Raw genomic sequence first — 16,586 nt, 5'->3', positions numbered from 1 at the left:
ATGCGATACGCACATTAGTTACTCACAGTAGTCAAGATCACGATTATTTCGTTGTACATTTCTTTAATTTATTTTTTTAACTTAATTTTTAATGTTATATTCCGATATATTTTATGTCGTTCTATTCTATTCAATTGAACCGAAACGCCTTGTGTCAAAACAGGATACAAACAACAACACATTTTGTATGTTCCTGGTAGCATTTCGCAACTTTTAAAAGGGGATTTCAAAGCAAGAGAATGCAATAACAAAAATGGTGATGTATTAAGTTTGTTTTTATAAACTGCCTGGGTAATGCTTTTTTGCATTTCCTATGCAATCTGCTAGATTAGTTCATTCTTGTTTTGTTATATGCTTTGTCTTTTATTTTGTCTTTTATACTTAGCTCTAAAACTTAATCACTATATGCATATATGCTATTGAAGATATACATGTACACACACTCATATTATATCTAAGATGAGTTTGGGTATATATACTTTGTTTTCATTCATGTATGTGCTTTGTAATGTAGCTGCTGATCCTTTCCTCGCAGAACTGATTGAGGTAATAGCAGTTTTCTCAAATCAATTTTTTATCTGTCGCACCTTTGTGCCCATATTTCTCACTCAGTTTTTTACCCATTTGCTTTTAAGGCAGCTTTTAGACATTTATAAGTCAAGATCAGCAGGTACAACACACATTTTTAAACATACGATGTATTTATGTTATTTGTTTTAAACCCACCTTTGATCTTTCATTTCAGTATATGAAACTACCATGTGTTATAGTCATTTATTTATTTATTTATTCTCATTGACTCTTGCATATGCTTGTTTAATTGTTACATGTTATGTTGTTATGATATGTCGGTAAATAGCTATACATAGCTAATGTTTATATTGACATATATGCACCGACTTAAAATAAAAATTGAATTGAATTGAAAAAGGGTTCAATCATTGCCTTTGTTCTGACTTTGTGAAGATATACGTAAAACTCTTAACGATATATAATGTATCTTCTTGAAGTTTTTTTCTGATACAGCACTCCTTCTAAATAGAATATTTTGATTCGGCGCCTATTGGTTAACTGGTGAAAAATGTACTAATGTGCTCCGTTTTGTGTTAATTAAAAATTATTCATATTTATCAAATTTATAAGAAATGTAAACAAGTAAGGCTTGATTGGTCATTGTCGCCTCGGGTACTACTTAAATGTCCCCCGGTTACTCTTAAGTATACTTCAATGTACCCAAGGTACAGAAAATATATTGAAACAAACCCGGGAATTCTAATGCTTAATTCGTTGTTGTCGGCTTTTTTTTCAAATTTATTATGTTCATATTTATGTCAATATTCTGTAAAATGGCCTATATATTATCGAAACTCCTTCTCAAAAAAGCATTTTGAGGAAGTTTTTGTTCAAAGACATTTTTTTTTCTATTTCATAGCGCATTTTACAACATCGAATTTTGTCCGGGAATAAAACTCGGGTACAGTCTAGATTGGCCGGGTACGTGTTAGTATATTTTCCGTATCCCGGGTACATTTAAGTATACATGTATAATGCTTAAGAGTAACCGGGTACATGTTAGTGGTACAGCCGACAATGACCAATCGGGCACAAGTAAGTGCTTGTAATATATCTGCAGGGCCTTGTTTAGGATTAGTAGATATCAAGTGTTGTGGTCTTGTGATATCCATTTTACTGATAGTCTACTATTATAAATGTAAATTTGTTATGTAAATTTGATATTAGTTTTATCAATTAGTATACAAATGTTATTGATGAACAAAATCATGCTTTTCCTCAATTTTAATTAACTTAACACCAAATTTTTCAGGATTACATGTGATCTTATGGCAGTATGAAGATTGAACTACCGTTGCTAGTACTGGTGGTACACGCCACTCAGTCAGGTACTTTATACTTGAACACAACCTGTAAAAAATGTGTGACTCTTTTTACACCTGTTGTAGAGTCTAAGTTAGTGTTAGTTTAGTTAAATTATTTAAACAAATTTATTTTAGCTGGTTTGATTTGAAGGCTTTTTAAAACGTTCTTGAGTCCGTTTCCTGGGTACAACCAGTACTTGGTGTCTTTGGGGTAGATCTTAAGAACACTCCCATAGTAGTGATCCAACCTGTGACCTCACTGTTGCTAGGGGGATGCCATATCCATTACACCATGGCGATTAGGTTAGTGTTGATTAAAGGTAAGTGTATTTAGCCTTCTTTGAAAACCTGAACCAGGATCAGTAAGTAGTTATTGGTATAAAATTTCCCAACAAAAGCGTCATTCAAATTATATTATAGGCACTTTTGGTTTTAAAAGATTATAGGTGTAGAACTTTAGTAGAAATTGCTTATGATTTGTAACAAAAAGTATATGACAACTAATATTATATAATTGGTCAACAAAAAATGAATAAATAATAACAACACACACACATGTTTATATAAAAAACAACACATTGTATTTTTTTGAACTTCTGTTTCAGTATTCTCTCTTGAAACCTACTACTGCAACAACAGTTACACAGTGGGGATCGCAAATGTCCATGAAGGTGTGATAATTACGCGTGTTGAAGGTCAGCAGTACCATGGTGATAACATGGACTGCTCCTGGGCTGTTGTTGCCCCTAGAAACCACAGGCTGAAGGTCACGGTGACCAAGGTAGACCTAGACTGGAGCCCCAGCTATGCTTCTTGTGCTGGATATGATTTCATGAGAGTGGTAGAAGGTAAGGATATCTGATTATAGTGAAAGGTTATGATGTGTTTCCTCTGATACTCATTCCATCAGTTTATCTGCATAAATGATTGCACTATTTTCCTTCCACATTTAACACATTCCTGATATATTTGTCTTGGAAATATCTGACAAAGCAGTGTGGTTGTATTATTCCTGTATATGACAGAGCTCGAGTTGGTTATGACTTGTGTGTTGTGGCAATAAATATTTGCCATCACTCTGGTCCTACCTTTGTTTCAAGAAAATGTAGGACCTATTTGGTATATATTATAACTATATGCACATATTATTGCTTCTCTATGCCTTTTTCATCTGTTATTACAATATACACATTCTTTGTTGTCTTTTCACACTGGAAGATGTTTGTTTTTTCCTTTCATGTATTTTGTAGATGTTTTTTTTCTTTCAACACACAACTTTATATAATTGTAAAGTTTACAGACACTTCACTAACTTACATGCTTATCTGTTGTTGACTACTACTATATATATAACCTTAGATATGAGTTGGTTGCATAACATGCTTGTTTTTTTGTTTCTGATTGCAAATCATTATTGTTAAAATTCATATTGTACGAGTACTTGTTTGCAATTAGGAATAAAATGTGTTGGGGAAAAAAAAGAAAAAAAAGAAGAGCAGGTGTCAGTTACTGGGATGAGTATATGTGCATTTAGTAATGGAAAAGCAGCTATCCAAGGAAAAGTGTGAGTTGGTAAACTGACCGCTTTCATAGGATTGAAATAGTGATGAAAAACAAAAAAGAGTCCAAAGAAACAAACAAGCAAAGAGTTGTGGGTTTGTTTCCGTAGAAAAAAAAACATTTGTATAAGAATTAAGTGGTAGTAAGTCACCATTAAAATTGCTAATTAGCGAATTACTATGCATAGAGGTGATATTGGATTTTTCCATTTTTAAGACTTCATGGAGAATATGAAATCCTAACTGATCTGTTAGTGACATATAATTAAGTAATTGTAAATTCATCAGGTTTATCCTCATTGATTTACTTAAAGTTCTATTTGATTTGTAAAATGGTTGGAGTTGACACCAGCTATTTTCATAAACAATATGTTGTTTGCCAAGTTACCCAGTTCCCATGAAAAATCTGAATGCCATAACCGATATATATGTGTTTTTTGCCCTACTTTTTCAGGCACCCAAAGTGATGGTAATTTTGTCACCAACATCTGCTCTGCTTTCAATCCATTTGTGTTCCTGTCCAAAGGTTCGAGTCTACACTTCAGGTTCACTACCACACGTAGGAATTACTACAAGAAAGAAGGAGTTGAGCTCAAATTTGAGGCATTTAGTGAGTGAGAGATTGTCATTATGGTTTGTCATTAGGACCAGATTGAAAATCAAAATCTGTCATTTGAAATACTGAGAAAACAACTTGTTTTTAGGTGGAGTATTTACATGTTGACCGATCTATACTACTCACCCAAATGTATTCACATGTTGCCAAATCTATACTACTCGCCCAAATGTATTTACATGTTGACCGATCTATACTACTCGTCCAAATGTATTCACATGTTGACCTATCTATACTACTCGCCCAAATGTATTCACATGTTGACCGATCTATACTACTCGCCCAAATGTATTCACACGTTGACCGATCTATACTACTCGCCTTAATGTATTCACATGTTGACCGATTTATACTACTCGCCCAAATGTATTCACATGTTGACCGATCTATACTACTCGCCCAAATGTATTCACATGTTGACCGATCTATACTACTTGCCCAAATGTATTCACATGTTGACCGATCTATACTACTCGCCTTAATGTATTCACACGTTGACCGATCTATACTACTCGCCCAAATGTATTTACATGTTGACCGATCTATACTACTCGCCCACATGTATTCACATGTTGACCAATCTATACTACTCGCCCAAATGTATTCACATGTTGACCGATCTATACTACTCGCCCAAATGTATTCACATGTTGACCCATCTATACTACTCGCCCAAATGTATTCACATGTTGACCGATCTATACTACTCGCCCAAATGTATTCACAGGAGTAATGCTCTGGCAAAAGTAAACTTGAAACAATTCCATGTAATTTTTTTCTGCTACAGGCATCAAACTGAAACTTCACACTTTTGAGTTCTGGGTGATTGTGTTAGGTCACAGACCAAGTTTTTTTACCTCGAACCTGCAATTTAGCAAAATTATGTGCCTTTCTGTTAAAAGAAAACTGGTTAAGGGAAATGTGCAACATCACTATTTCACTGTTTATACTACAGATATTAAATTGAAACTTCATACATCGGTTTGGGGTCTTTCTGTGAGGTCATTGTAAGAGTTCTATAAGTCTGACCTGCAATTTAGCAGATGTATGCCCAATTTTGGCACAACTTTACATATGTATTCAGGTTCTTTATGAGCATTCACTGACCAAGACCTAAAACTATGACCAGCTTTTTAACAAGGATTGTGCATTCATTTGTAGGCATAAACATCTGGTTAGTGACCAAAGTTTAAAAGTAGGTAAAGGTTTAAATGCAACACATATCCATACCTCTCTAAAAACTATTGATATTCAATCGAAACTTCAAGCATGTCTCTACAAGGTCTCAGACTCGTATTCTGACCTTCAAATTAAAGTCTCTATAACGCTCAAAATCAACGAAAATTTCGTAAGGTATTTCGTAAAATAAAGTTAACACAATCAGTGTTCATCATAGCAATAGCCACAATTTCAACGCTAGATGTGGAATGATTACATAGATTTTTGTAGATACAAAATGTTCGTTTTTATTTATTTGTGACCACAATAAATTCCATGCTAATTTCCTGCGAATATGACACACATGCACTAAAATGGTACCATGTTAAAACCATAATAAACAGGGGCATTTTGTATCCACAAACATCTATTTTACCAGAACACATCTGGTGTTGAAATTTCGGCAATTGCCATAAGGAACAATGCTTTTTAATTGTTTAGCTTTATTATGCCCCCCTTCGAAGAAGAGGGGGTATATTGCTTTGCTCATGTTGGTCGGTCTGTTGGTCTGTCAGTCTGTCGGTCGGTCTGTAGGTCCGTCCACCAGGTGGTTGTCAGACGATAACTCAAGAACGCCTGGGCCAAGGATCATGAAACTTCATAGGTACATTGATCATGACTCGCAGATGACCCCTATTGATTTTGAGGTCACTAGGTCAAAGGTCAAGGTCACGCTGACCCGAAATATTAAAATGGTTTCCGGATGATAACTCAAGAACACTTAGGCCTAGGATCATGAAACTTGATAGGTAGATTGATCATGACTCGCAGATGACCCCTATTGATTTTCAGGTCACTAGTTTACGAAATATTGTACAAAATTATCGTTGATTTTGAGTAGTAATGTTACTTTAAGCTGCATTATGCACCTTTTGTATTTGAAAAATTCAGTTTAACATTGACGTGCAATGATGCCATCTAGAGCCATTTGCTAAAATAGAGAAAACGTTTGCTATCAATAGCTTCATGGAGATGTTGTGCTATAAAATTTGTGTGTTCATAGGTTACAGGCTGATCTATAAAGGGGTTGTATTTGGGTCAGTCGGGTAAATATCACTGTTACTAAAAGTAGAACAAGATTGTGTAAAACACTTTAATGTGAAGTTGGAATAAGACATCAATCTTGGAATAAACTGTGTTTTATCAACAATGCATTAAACACAGTTGTATGTGTAGTTTTTATTAATTTTGTCAAGTAATAAGTAAAAACACACTTGTATATGTTAATGCATCATATAAATTAGATACATTCAGAACATGAAATGAACAGTTTTGGATGAAAAAATCACCGAAATGATACAAATTCCAATTTTGATGCCTTATTCACATAATGCACTGTTTTATGCTTACCAGTAATAACTTTAGTTTGGATGGTGATATTGTGCTGGAATTGTGTGTGAAGGTCAGTTGCATGCAGTCCCTTGATGGGATGCATTTGGGGTCATTTGCATCAAGAAAATTGTAACTTATAACCAAAAAAATGGTTTCTGCTCAAGAACTTGAATTTTAATTGAGATATTTTGCTGTAACGTTGTGTATAGGTAGATTGTATGCAGTTCTTGATTTCAAAATAAGTAGATAATCTAGTTTATTGGCATGGTCACAATTTTTGTTTTAATTTATAAATGTTCTGCTTTAAGTTTACAAATTCTATAAAGCTGCTACTGATACTTATTTTAAATATGTCTTTCTGGTCATTACATCAGATGACTGACAGAAAATGTAAATGATGCTATCAAAGCAGAAGAAACTTTTGGAATATATATTTAGTTGTACAAAAGCATAACGCCAATAAACACTAAAGCTGGCTATGTTTTTGAAAATTACAACCCTTGAATAGTGTTGTCAAGTAATTTACTTCATTTGCTGCATATAAGAAATATTATATGTATTGAGTTATGGGTATCCTACATTCAAGTTATGGTCATAGATTTAAATGATTTTCCTTAAAATAATTATTATTCCTCGCCAAAGGCTGAGGGAAATATAGAATTTGAGTTGTCAGTTAGTCTCTGTCCGTCCGTCTGTGACAAACTTGTCAGGGTTATATCTCAGAAATAGATATCAACATGAAACTTCATGGGTGTAAAGATATTAATGAGAAGTGCCATGCTCAAGAATTATAACCCTACATTTTCTTAAATAAGAGTTATTGTCCTTTGTTGTTTTTGTATGATTTAACAGTTTAAGCAGCCTATATATAAGATACTATAAAAGATTTTAACAGGTAACTTCATGGGTGTGTAGAAATCAATAGGAAGAAGTGCCATGCACAAGAACCATAACCCTGCACTTTATTTAATACTAGTTATTGCCCTTTGTTGTTTTTGAATGATGAAACTTTTGAGGGCAATATCTCAGCTACATTGCATGAAACTTAATGCGTGTATATATATCCCAGAGGAGAATCGTAATGCATAAAAACAATTACATTAAACTTAATTGTTGTTTTTAGGATTAAACCATATATCAAGGGATTTGCCCCCATCCATAAACAACATTTATTTGGAAGGGTATATAAATTCAAACGAAAATGCTTGTTTTAAATAAAACCTGATGTGTCCATATTTTTTGTGTAATTAGAAAATTATATTCACTATTTACTATGAAAACTATATCCAAAATACTAAAAATTGCATGTGTCTGCTATGGATTTTTGAGTATCATTTAATGTGTGCATTTATGACACAAATACAAATCTCAATAGTTTAGCCATAACCAAACATTGCAATCTGATTTCCACTTCAGACGACACTTTCTGCCCACCAGACTGGTTTTCCTCTCCTCACAACAACAGTGATTGCCTTCTACTGCAGCAAAAGGGCCAAGCCGACTGGGCACGTGCTCACGACATATGCAAGCTGAACTCAGCAAACCTTGCAGTGATAAAGAGCCAGACTGAGCTAGATGCCATAGTGGGTGAGTTGTGAAACAATGGGAAGGGTTTCTAAAAGTTTAATGTCCATTTGTTAAGAGTTAGGCTCAATTTTTAAAATTGTGTCAGTAAATTCCCGACTTTTATAGAGTTTAACATCGGAACTGAAGAGATCCATTATAAAAAGAATGCAATTTAAGAAAGCAAAAACAAAAGAGAAAATGTGTCCCCATTTGGACTGGAACCTATGTCCTTACTGATTCCTTCGGCCTATCTTTTTTCTTTCCAGTAATGTGTTTGAAAACATTTGGAACTTTAAATAACTGATCCATATGTGATATAAATAGAAACATTCCAAAATATTTACCATGTTTTAAAATTTTATAAATTCCAGATAGTTTTTATTAGCGAGGCTGTTTTTGGAGAAAACCCGAGCTATTATCATAGCCAGTTTGTCGTCCGCCGTAGGCGTCGTGCTAAAACCTTAACATTGGCCATAATTTTTTAAATATTGAAGATAGCACCTTGATATTTGGCATGCATGTGTATCTCATGGAGCTGCACATTTTGAGTGGTAAAATTTCAAGGTGAACATCATCCTTCAAGGTCTAGGGTCGAAAAAACAAAGTCAAGGGAAGTAATAAGCTTTAAATGGAAATAGTTTTCTGACCTGTCCACGTATATATTTTTGTTAAATAAATCAAAGCGGCGCAGTAGGAGGCATTGTGTTTCTGACAAACACATTGTGGTGAAAGGTCAAGGTCAAGGTCTTCCTTTACGGTCTATGGTAAAAAATACAGATTTAAGGAAAGTAATAAGCTTTAAAAAGGGAGAAAATTATTAAATATTGAACATAGCCACTTTATATATTTGGCATGCATGTGTATCTCATGGAGCTGCACATTTTGAGTGGTGAATCTACAGTAACGGTAGTGGTTTTTATACGCCCGTATAAAATACGGGACGTATTATGTGAAACCCCTTGGCGGGCGGGCGGGCGGCGGGCGGGCGGCGGGCGGAAGGCATCACTTTGTCCGGACTCTAATTCAAATTGTATTCATCCGATCTTCACCAAACTTGGTCAGCAGTTGCATCTAGTTGATATCTAGGCCAAGTTCGAATATGGGTCATGCCGGGTCAAAAACTAGGACATAGGGTCAATAAGTGCATTTTCAAAGGGGCCACTTTGTCCGGACTCTATTTCAAATTGTATTCATCCGATCTTCACCAAACTTGGTCAGCAGTTGCATCTAGTTGATATCTAGGCCAAGTTCGAATATGGGTCATGCCGGGTCAAAAACTAGGACATAGGGTCAATAAGTGCATTTTCAAAGGGGCCACTTTGTCCGGACTCTATTTCAAATTGTATTCATCCGATCTTCACCAAACTTGGTCAGCAGTTGCATCTAGTTGATATATAGGCCAAGTTCGAATATGGGTCATGCCGGGTCAAAAACTAGGTCATAGGGTCAATTAGTGCATTTTCAACGGCGCCACTTTGTCCGGACTCTAATTCAAATTGTATTCATCCGATCTTCACCAAACTTGGTCAGTAGTTGCATCTAGTTGATATCTAGGTCAAGTCCGAATATGGGTCATGCTGGGTCAAAAACTAGGTCAAAGGGTCAATTAGTGCATTTTACTTTGTCCGGACTCTAATTCAAATTGTATAAATCTTATCTTCACCAAACTTGGTCAGTAGTTGCATCTAGTTGATATCTAGGCCAAGTTCGAATATGGGTCATGCCAGGTAAAAAACTTGGTCATAGGGTCAATTAGTCCATTTTCAACAGCGCCACTTTGTCCGGACTCTTATTCAAATTGTATTCATCCGATCTTTACCAAACTTGGTCAGTAGTTGCATCTAGTTGATATCTAGGTCAAGTTCGAATATGGGTCATGTCGGGTCAAGAACTAGGTCATAGGGTCAATTAGTGCATTTTCAACGGCGCCACTTTGTCCGGACTCTAATTCAAATTGTATTCATCCGAAACTTTTAAACAACTTTTTATCCTGCGTCAAAGTGGTATGGGGGTATAAGTCACATTCAGTGACAAAGCTCTAGTTCAAGTTGATATCAATGCATATATATGAATATATCAGTTATATAAGTTGTTGTTGTTTTTTTTGCTTATTTCCAAAACAAATACATCAATCATCAGTGTATCATCTCCAATGGCACACGAATCGGGCGTATATTGCTCCGTCATGCGGCGCTCTTGTTAATTATTTGCTACTAAAAATAGAGATTTGTTACAGACAATTATTTTCAAGGGAAGTAATTTATATAATTATAAATCTCATATTATATATTTCCTTACCAAGAATTGAAGTTCTTTTCACAGTTACTGTACAGATTTATTATTTTGATTATTTATAACCCCAATGATTGATTTGTCAATTATTTTTTTTTTTGGATATAATTATAATTTCTTTGAAGTTCATTACATACCTGTGGACTTATGTCCATACATACATGATCAACTCTGGCAATTTTTTTGTTATGAAAAAGGAAGAAAAAAAACTGGCAATTTTTTTGTTATGAAAAAGAAAAACAACTCTGGCTATGATCTCTTGTAAACCACAGGCCTTGGTTGTCTGACTGATCTCTTTTAAACCACAGGCCTTGGTTGTCTGACTGATCTCTTTTAAACCACAGGCCTTGGTTGTCTGACATGGTCAAAATTGACTGTGAGACACTCCCCCCCCCCGTTGGATTGGACAAAATTCAAGGGAAGTAATAACCTTTAAAGGGAGATGATTTCTATACCTGCCAAATGATAAATAGAAATCTTATTTCAATGTGGGGCAGTAGGGGGCATAGTGTTTCTGACAAACACATCTCTTGTTGGGTTACTAGGTCAAGGTAAAGGTCACTGAAAAAAAAAAAAATTCTGACAAGCTTTCGCAGCCGAGCGTGGCAACCGTTATGCGTGCGGTGCTCTTGTTCATTAAGGAAACTTTATTTTAAGTGGAGTCACAAGTGTTATATTATTGTCCCCTACTGGTTTCTCCGGAGGGGACTTATGGTTTGAGCTCTGTCTGTCTGTCAGCCTGTCTGTCAGTCAGTCACACTTGTCTGGATCCTGCGATAACTTTAAAAGTTCTCCATATTTTTTCATGAAGCTTGAAACATGGTTAGATGGCAATATGGAGATTATGCACGTCATTTAATTTTGTTCCTACATTAAGAATTCTGGTTGCTGGTTGCTATGGCAACAGTTAGACTAGAAATACTGCTGAAAATGGTGGTTTTCTGGATCCTGCAATAATCATTTTGTTCCTACCTCAAAAATTCTGGTTGCTATGGCAAAAAAAAATAATTGACAATGGTGGAATTTCTGACAATGATGGAGCCGGTAGGGGACATATATTGCTTGGCAATAGTCTTGTTAAATCAATGACAGAATGTTTGAAAGCTATCATTTCGACAATGTTTGAAAAAGTCTGTATAGCTTAAGATGCCAATAAAATTAATTAAACAACCTACAAACTACCTTGTGAAGCCTTTGAAAAAACTTATTTGTTTACAATAAACATGGTGTATTAGTACTTATTGCACAGATGTATGCCAGTGTTAAACTGCCCCACATGAATCAGAGGAAGGAGGAAAGTAGCTGCAGAACGCATTTCATGACCATGGCCACACAAATTCTGGAGTAGGGCCACACAAATTCTGGAGTAGCGCCAGGGATCGAATCCATGCTCCTTGAAATTATAGTTCAGTGCTCTACCAGCTAAGCAAGCTGGATCAACATTAATGAAAAATGTGTTGCCTAGTATTTCTTTTCCATCAAATTCAAATAAGACGACAAACAAAGTGAAATTCTGTTTACAGCTGCAGCATCTGCAGTCAACCTGACACGGTCAGCATGGATAGGAATGAAGGATCTCAGTGGGTCAGGATCCTTCGCCTGGATAGATGGCAGCAATTCATTTAGCAGGTGATTGATTATACCCCTGCTGGTAAGGAGCATATGGAAGTTAATATGTCAGTCAGTTGGTCTGTCAGTCAGTAGGTCTGTCTGGATAAAGTATTAAGTTTGCTGATTGAACTGATTCCAATTTTTTCATGTGATGAAATTTAAAGTTAAAATGTGACATTATTGTGAAGTGTATATGAGCAAGACACTGTTTAAATGCACATTGATCCACACTTAGCTGAGTTATCTGCCCTTGAAATTAGCAGACAAATCAGTGCCTGCGTATCACAATCTCTAATTTGTCACTGGAATTGTGAGATCACCTTGTGAACAAACGAGTGCTCTTTTAACCCTTTACCACTTAGATACATATTTTTACACATTTTAAGTCCCTAAGAAAGTTAAATTAAATTAAAAACTTTTCTTACTAGATTCAAGATATAAAGGCTTCATTTCCAACCCTTAGACACTGATGTGCAGCAAACAGCATAAAACCTGAACGTGGCGTCTCATCAGGATCCAAACTGTTTGCTATTCTGATAGTATTCTTTGAAAAAAATCGAAGAAAATGCTAATTTTAGAAATTTAGCAGACAACATTTTAGCAGACGACAAATTTCCCAGCATGCAAAGGGTTATGCATAGATGCTTATCAGCTAATATCTAACATAGTGCTGTTTTGATGGATGACTGATAACTGAATAAGGCTTTGTTTTAACGATTTGATTATATTTCAGAAGTCAAAATTGTTTTTTATTGAAGAAATAATATTTTGATATCATAGTTTTTGTTGAATAACTCTCTAAAAGGAGTAAACATGCGTAGGAATTAAAGGGCGAGGGATTTTTTAACACCCATCCATACTCCTGTTTATGGGTTATTGGCAACAACAAAACATACCCTACTATAAACAGTAACAAATTGTGTTGAGTTTTTAATTATATGAGTTTGGAAGTGCCCAACATACACAGAAGGTATGCACAACTGGCTTTTCTACATGCAACTTACTAGTTGGTATGCTGCATTTTTATCCTGTGATGAGAGAATGACATCAACAAATGTCTACTTAAATTTTTAGCAGACTTTTTTGTTCTAACTTATGAGACTGGAAAAGTTATGAAAATGATGCATTTTGTTGTACATCAACATATTTAAGTTTGTAAGGATTTTGATAGAGCCCCTTCAAGCCGTTGCATTTCCTTGTTAGATTTCCCAGAATTCTTCAGACGTATTTTCATGATTGCAGAAAAAAACAATATGATTTCCTTATTCTTCTATTGACAACAATCAGCATGTCATGTTTGAATAGAAAAGGATTAATTGGAATTTTTTAATTAATTTGTATGTGATTGTCTTTAATCTGTGATAAATTACTCTTTTAAGACTTCAGTCTGGTTTAAATCCTCACTATGTACAACGTCTATTCCAAAAACTTTTTTGTAGGATGATTTTCAAAAACATGTTATCTTACGGGATTTTCTTATTTTTGGATGTTGGGATGGTTGAATCAGACTGGGTATAGGTTCTTTAGGAATGCCTAGATCTTCATTGAAATGATGTGTTTAAAAGGCTGCTTTGAGTGTATTTTTTATTGCTATTTGGTGGTTTTCTTATGGCATGTGTTTACATGACTTCTAGTCTTGGGCACTATCTTTTTATGACTGATATTTGTATTTTATTAATTCATAAGATGACTCTATGCTTGTAGAGAGGTGTTTGAGGGTACACCCGAAAAACTTTGCGCTGCTCAGGATTTTACAACAAAGAAGTGGGTGGCCAGAGAATGCTCAGATCTATTGCCTTTTGTTTGCAAAGGAGCAAAAGGTTTGTAGTTTAGAGCAATTGCATACTGCTTCCTTCTTTGTATGCACATATTTTTATGTCCCCCACCACTGTAGTGGGGGACATATTGTTTTTGTCCTGTCTGTTGGTTGGTTTGTTTGTTTGTTTGTTTGTTTTGTTTGCTCCAACTTTAACATTTTGCCATAACTTTTGCGATAGTGAAGGTAGCAACTTGATATTTGGCATGCATGTGTATCTCATGGAGCTGCACATTTTGAGTGGTGAAAGGTCACGGTAAAGGTCATCTTTCAAGATCAAAGGTCAAATATATAGCTTCAAAGCGGCGCAGTAGTGGACATAGTGTTTCTGACAAACACATATCTTGTTTTCCTGGGTTTACTATCTTTCATGCATACAAAATGTTATAATGTTTGAATGCGGAAATCATTTGCTTCAACTGTGATGTAGACCTTTGACAGCAATTGATTTTCAATGTCCAGTTGACTATGGCCTCATGTTAACAATAAGTGTTGCCTTAGTAAGAAACATCTATAGTTACACAGTGTCTACCATACAGTTCTATTTTAATGTTAAATATTGCATATGAATAGAGTAAATATTTTCATTGTCTTGTACTATGTTTTTTAAAGTCTTTACATAGAGTGAAGTTAAATGCCTTGTTGTTATTATTTTCTCTTTGTAACAACTTAAGTTTGTGTAGTTCACCTGATTTCTTTTGTGTTCAATGTTTACAGACGGCTCCACAGTTATTATTAATGAAGTCACTCAGGCTCCACCTAAAGAAGGTAACTCATTATTTCTAGATTATTGTCGGCAGTATACTATATTCACCACAGATGTCTGTCTGTCCGTCTGTCCGCAGACAAAAAACTGTCAGATTAACCCCTCCAATGTGGAGCATTGATTTTTCCCATAAATTTTAAATGAAAATGATTGTGTGTTCCTATGTTGAACAAATTTATATATACTTATGTAAATAAATGTATAATTAATTTATAGTTGTACTCCTGGTTAAACATACCAAATAATTTAAATAATATGATTGTTACAGGTGGCTTGATATTATGTATTCTGCTACAGAGTTATACTTATAGCTAAAATTGCTGTCAAAGCCATAATTTTGCAATATATTGGTGGATTTTGAAATAACATACGGTAGTACAAAATGTAAACCATAATAAGATGACATGTTGCTGTTACACAAGTCTCTCTACCTCGAAGGTCATGGTCAAACTTAAGTGTCAAACATCAAATTTGCTGTAAAACAGCTGGAAAATGTTTGCTGATTGATGGTCATAAAATAATTAAGCGCATATGTAAACCGTCATAACATGAAGTCTTATGTATAATACCAATCCTCCTACCTCAAATAACAAGGTTGCTCTAAGAGGCCAAAGTTCAAATTTTGATGAAAGAAGTGGAAAGTGGGTGTTTAAATGTCTACTTCTTCTACTTCGTACTTCCTACAGTCAATTGCTGACTATTACAGGAAGGCCTATTTTAGACAGATATGGACACTGTCGAGTCCGTCTATATGACACATATGTTGTGTTTTTATTAGTTGAATATATTTCCTCTTTTTATTGAAAGGTACCCTACAATAGTTGCATGTGCCTTATGTTTACTATGTCAGCTGTGTTATGACCAAGGCCAAACAATACAATTTTGTAATATCAGGCTTAATATCAATAGCAAACGTTCAAATATGTTTTTTATGGTACATTTGAGACGAATTTAATGTGGCACAGGGCAGTGTATTTCATTACACTAAAGACAGGGATATAATTTGGTTTAAATATACAAAAAAAAAGAAGAAAACATTAAATGTGTCTTGTTCTGAGAAAACTTGGCTTAATTCATGTGCGTAAAGTGTCGTCCCAGATTAGCCTGTGCAGTCCGCACAGGCTAATCAGGGACGACATTTCTGCTTTAATGGTATTTTTAGTTTCAAGAAAGTCCCTCCTTACCGAAAATCAAGTTTAGGCGGAAAGTGTCATCCCTAATTAGCCTGTGCGGACTGGACAGGCAAATAAGGGACGACACTTTACGCACATGAATTAAGCCCAGTTTTCTCAGAACAAGACACAAATTATTTTAGGTTCTATTCAGCTTTTTGATCTTATGTTTTAACTTCCACAGTATCAAATACCTTACTCAACATATGAGCGATATAATACATTCTCCTTGTTTGTTTTTGCAGTGCCAGGCAGCAACAAAATGGTCTTGACCATTATCTTAGCTATCTTGGCGGGTCTTGTAGTACTGATTGTGTTTGTGGTCTTAGTTTGGTGCTTCCGAAAAAATGGGAATTGTAATTGTGGGAACAAAAAACCGAATCGAGAGACAAGCGCGCCAGGACTTTCAGACATTTCTTCCTCATCTGGGTCTCCAGCAGGTAGAAACCAGAGATCAGCTGACACATCAAAAAACATTATGTTAACATCCAATCAGCATGTAGCTCCTCCAACTTACAATGAAGCCTTATTTCATGAGCGTCTGTAAATAAAGCGCATGTTTAGCGCATCTAAGAACAACATTTTCATGGTAAGGTTTTATGTTTGCCATTTAGGTTCGTGATCACCATTTGTCCTTCATTTTTCATGCTTCCTATGTGGTTGATATTGACCATGTGAACACTCAAAATGCCAAATTTATTGCCTAATCTTAACCAAATTTGCTCAGATCATTTGTTTTTATGCTATGTTGGCTGAGTTTG

General features: G+C 35.1%; 1 protein-coding gene across 3 annotated transcripts; it reads left to right on the top strand.

Annotated features, from left to right (window-relative positions):
- LOC127846729 (uncharacterized) lies at positions 1 to 16,377 on the top strand. Of its 3 annotated transcripts, none has more exons than XM_052378226.1 (9): positions 1 to 27; positions 1,826 to 1,901; positions 2,483 to 2,725; positions 3,891 to 4,046; positions 8,019 to 8,189; positions 11,984 to 12,089; positions 13,776 to 13,891; positions 14,605 to 14,655; positions 16,071 to 16,377. In XM_052378226.1, exons 2-9 carry the CDS (start codon positions 1,850 to 1,852, stop codon positions 16,370 to 16,372), a joined length of 1,197 nt encoding a protein of 398 aa, XP_052234186.1. In that variant the 5' UTR covers positions 1 to 27; positions 1,826 to 1,849; the 3' UTR covers positions 16,373 to 16,377. The 3 variants fall into 3 exon arrangements, with proteins under 3 accessions (XP_052234186.1, XP_052234184.1, XP_052234185.1); XM_052378224.1 differs by lacking the exon at positions 1 to 27 and adding an exon at positions 41 to 256; XM_052378225.1 differs by lacking the exon at positions 1 to 27 and adding an exon at positions 49 to 185.
- The last annotated feature ends 209 nt before the right edge of the window (positions 16,378 to 16,586 follow it).

The sequence above is a fragment of the Dreissena polymorpha genome, chromosome 9 (genome assembly GCF_020536995.1).
Source record: "Dreissena polymorpha isolate Duluth1 chromosome 9, UMN_Dpol_1.0, whole genome shotgun sequence".
In the NCBI taxonomy this organism is placed as follows: Eukaryota; Metazoa; Mollusca; class Bivalvia; order Myida; family Dreissenidae; genus Dreissena; species Dreissena polymorpha.
The sequence above is the reverse complement of the archived record's forward strand: the minus strand, read 5'-3'. Positions and strand labels throughout refer to the sequence as shown.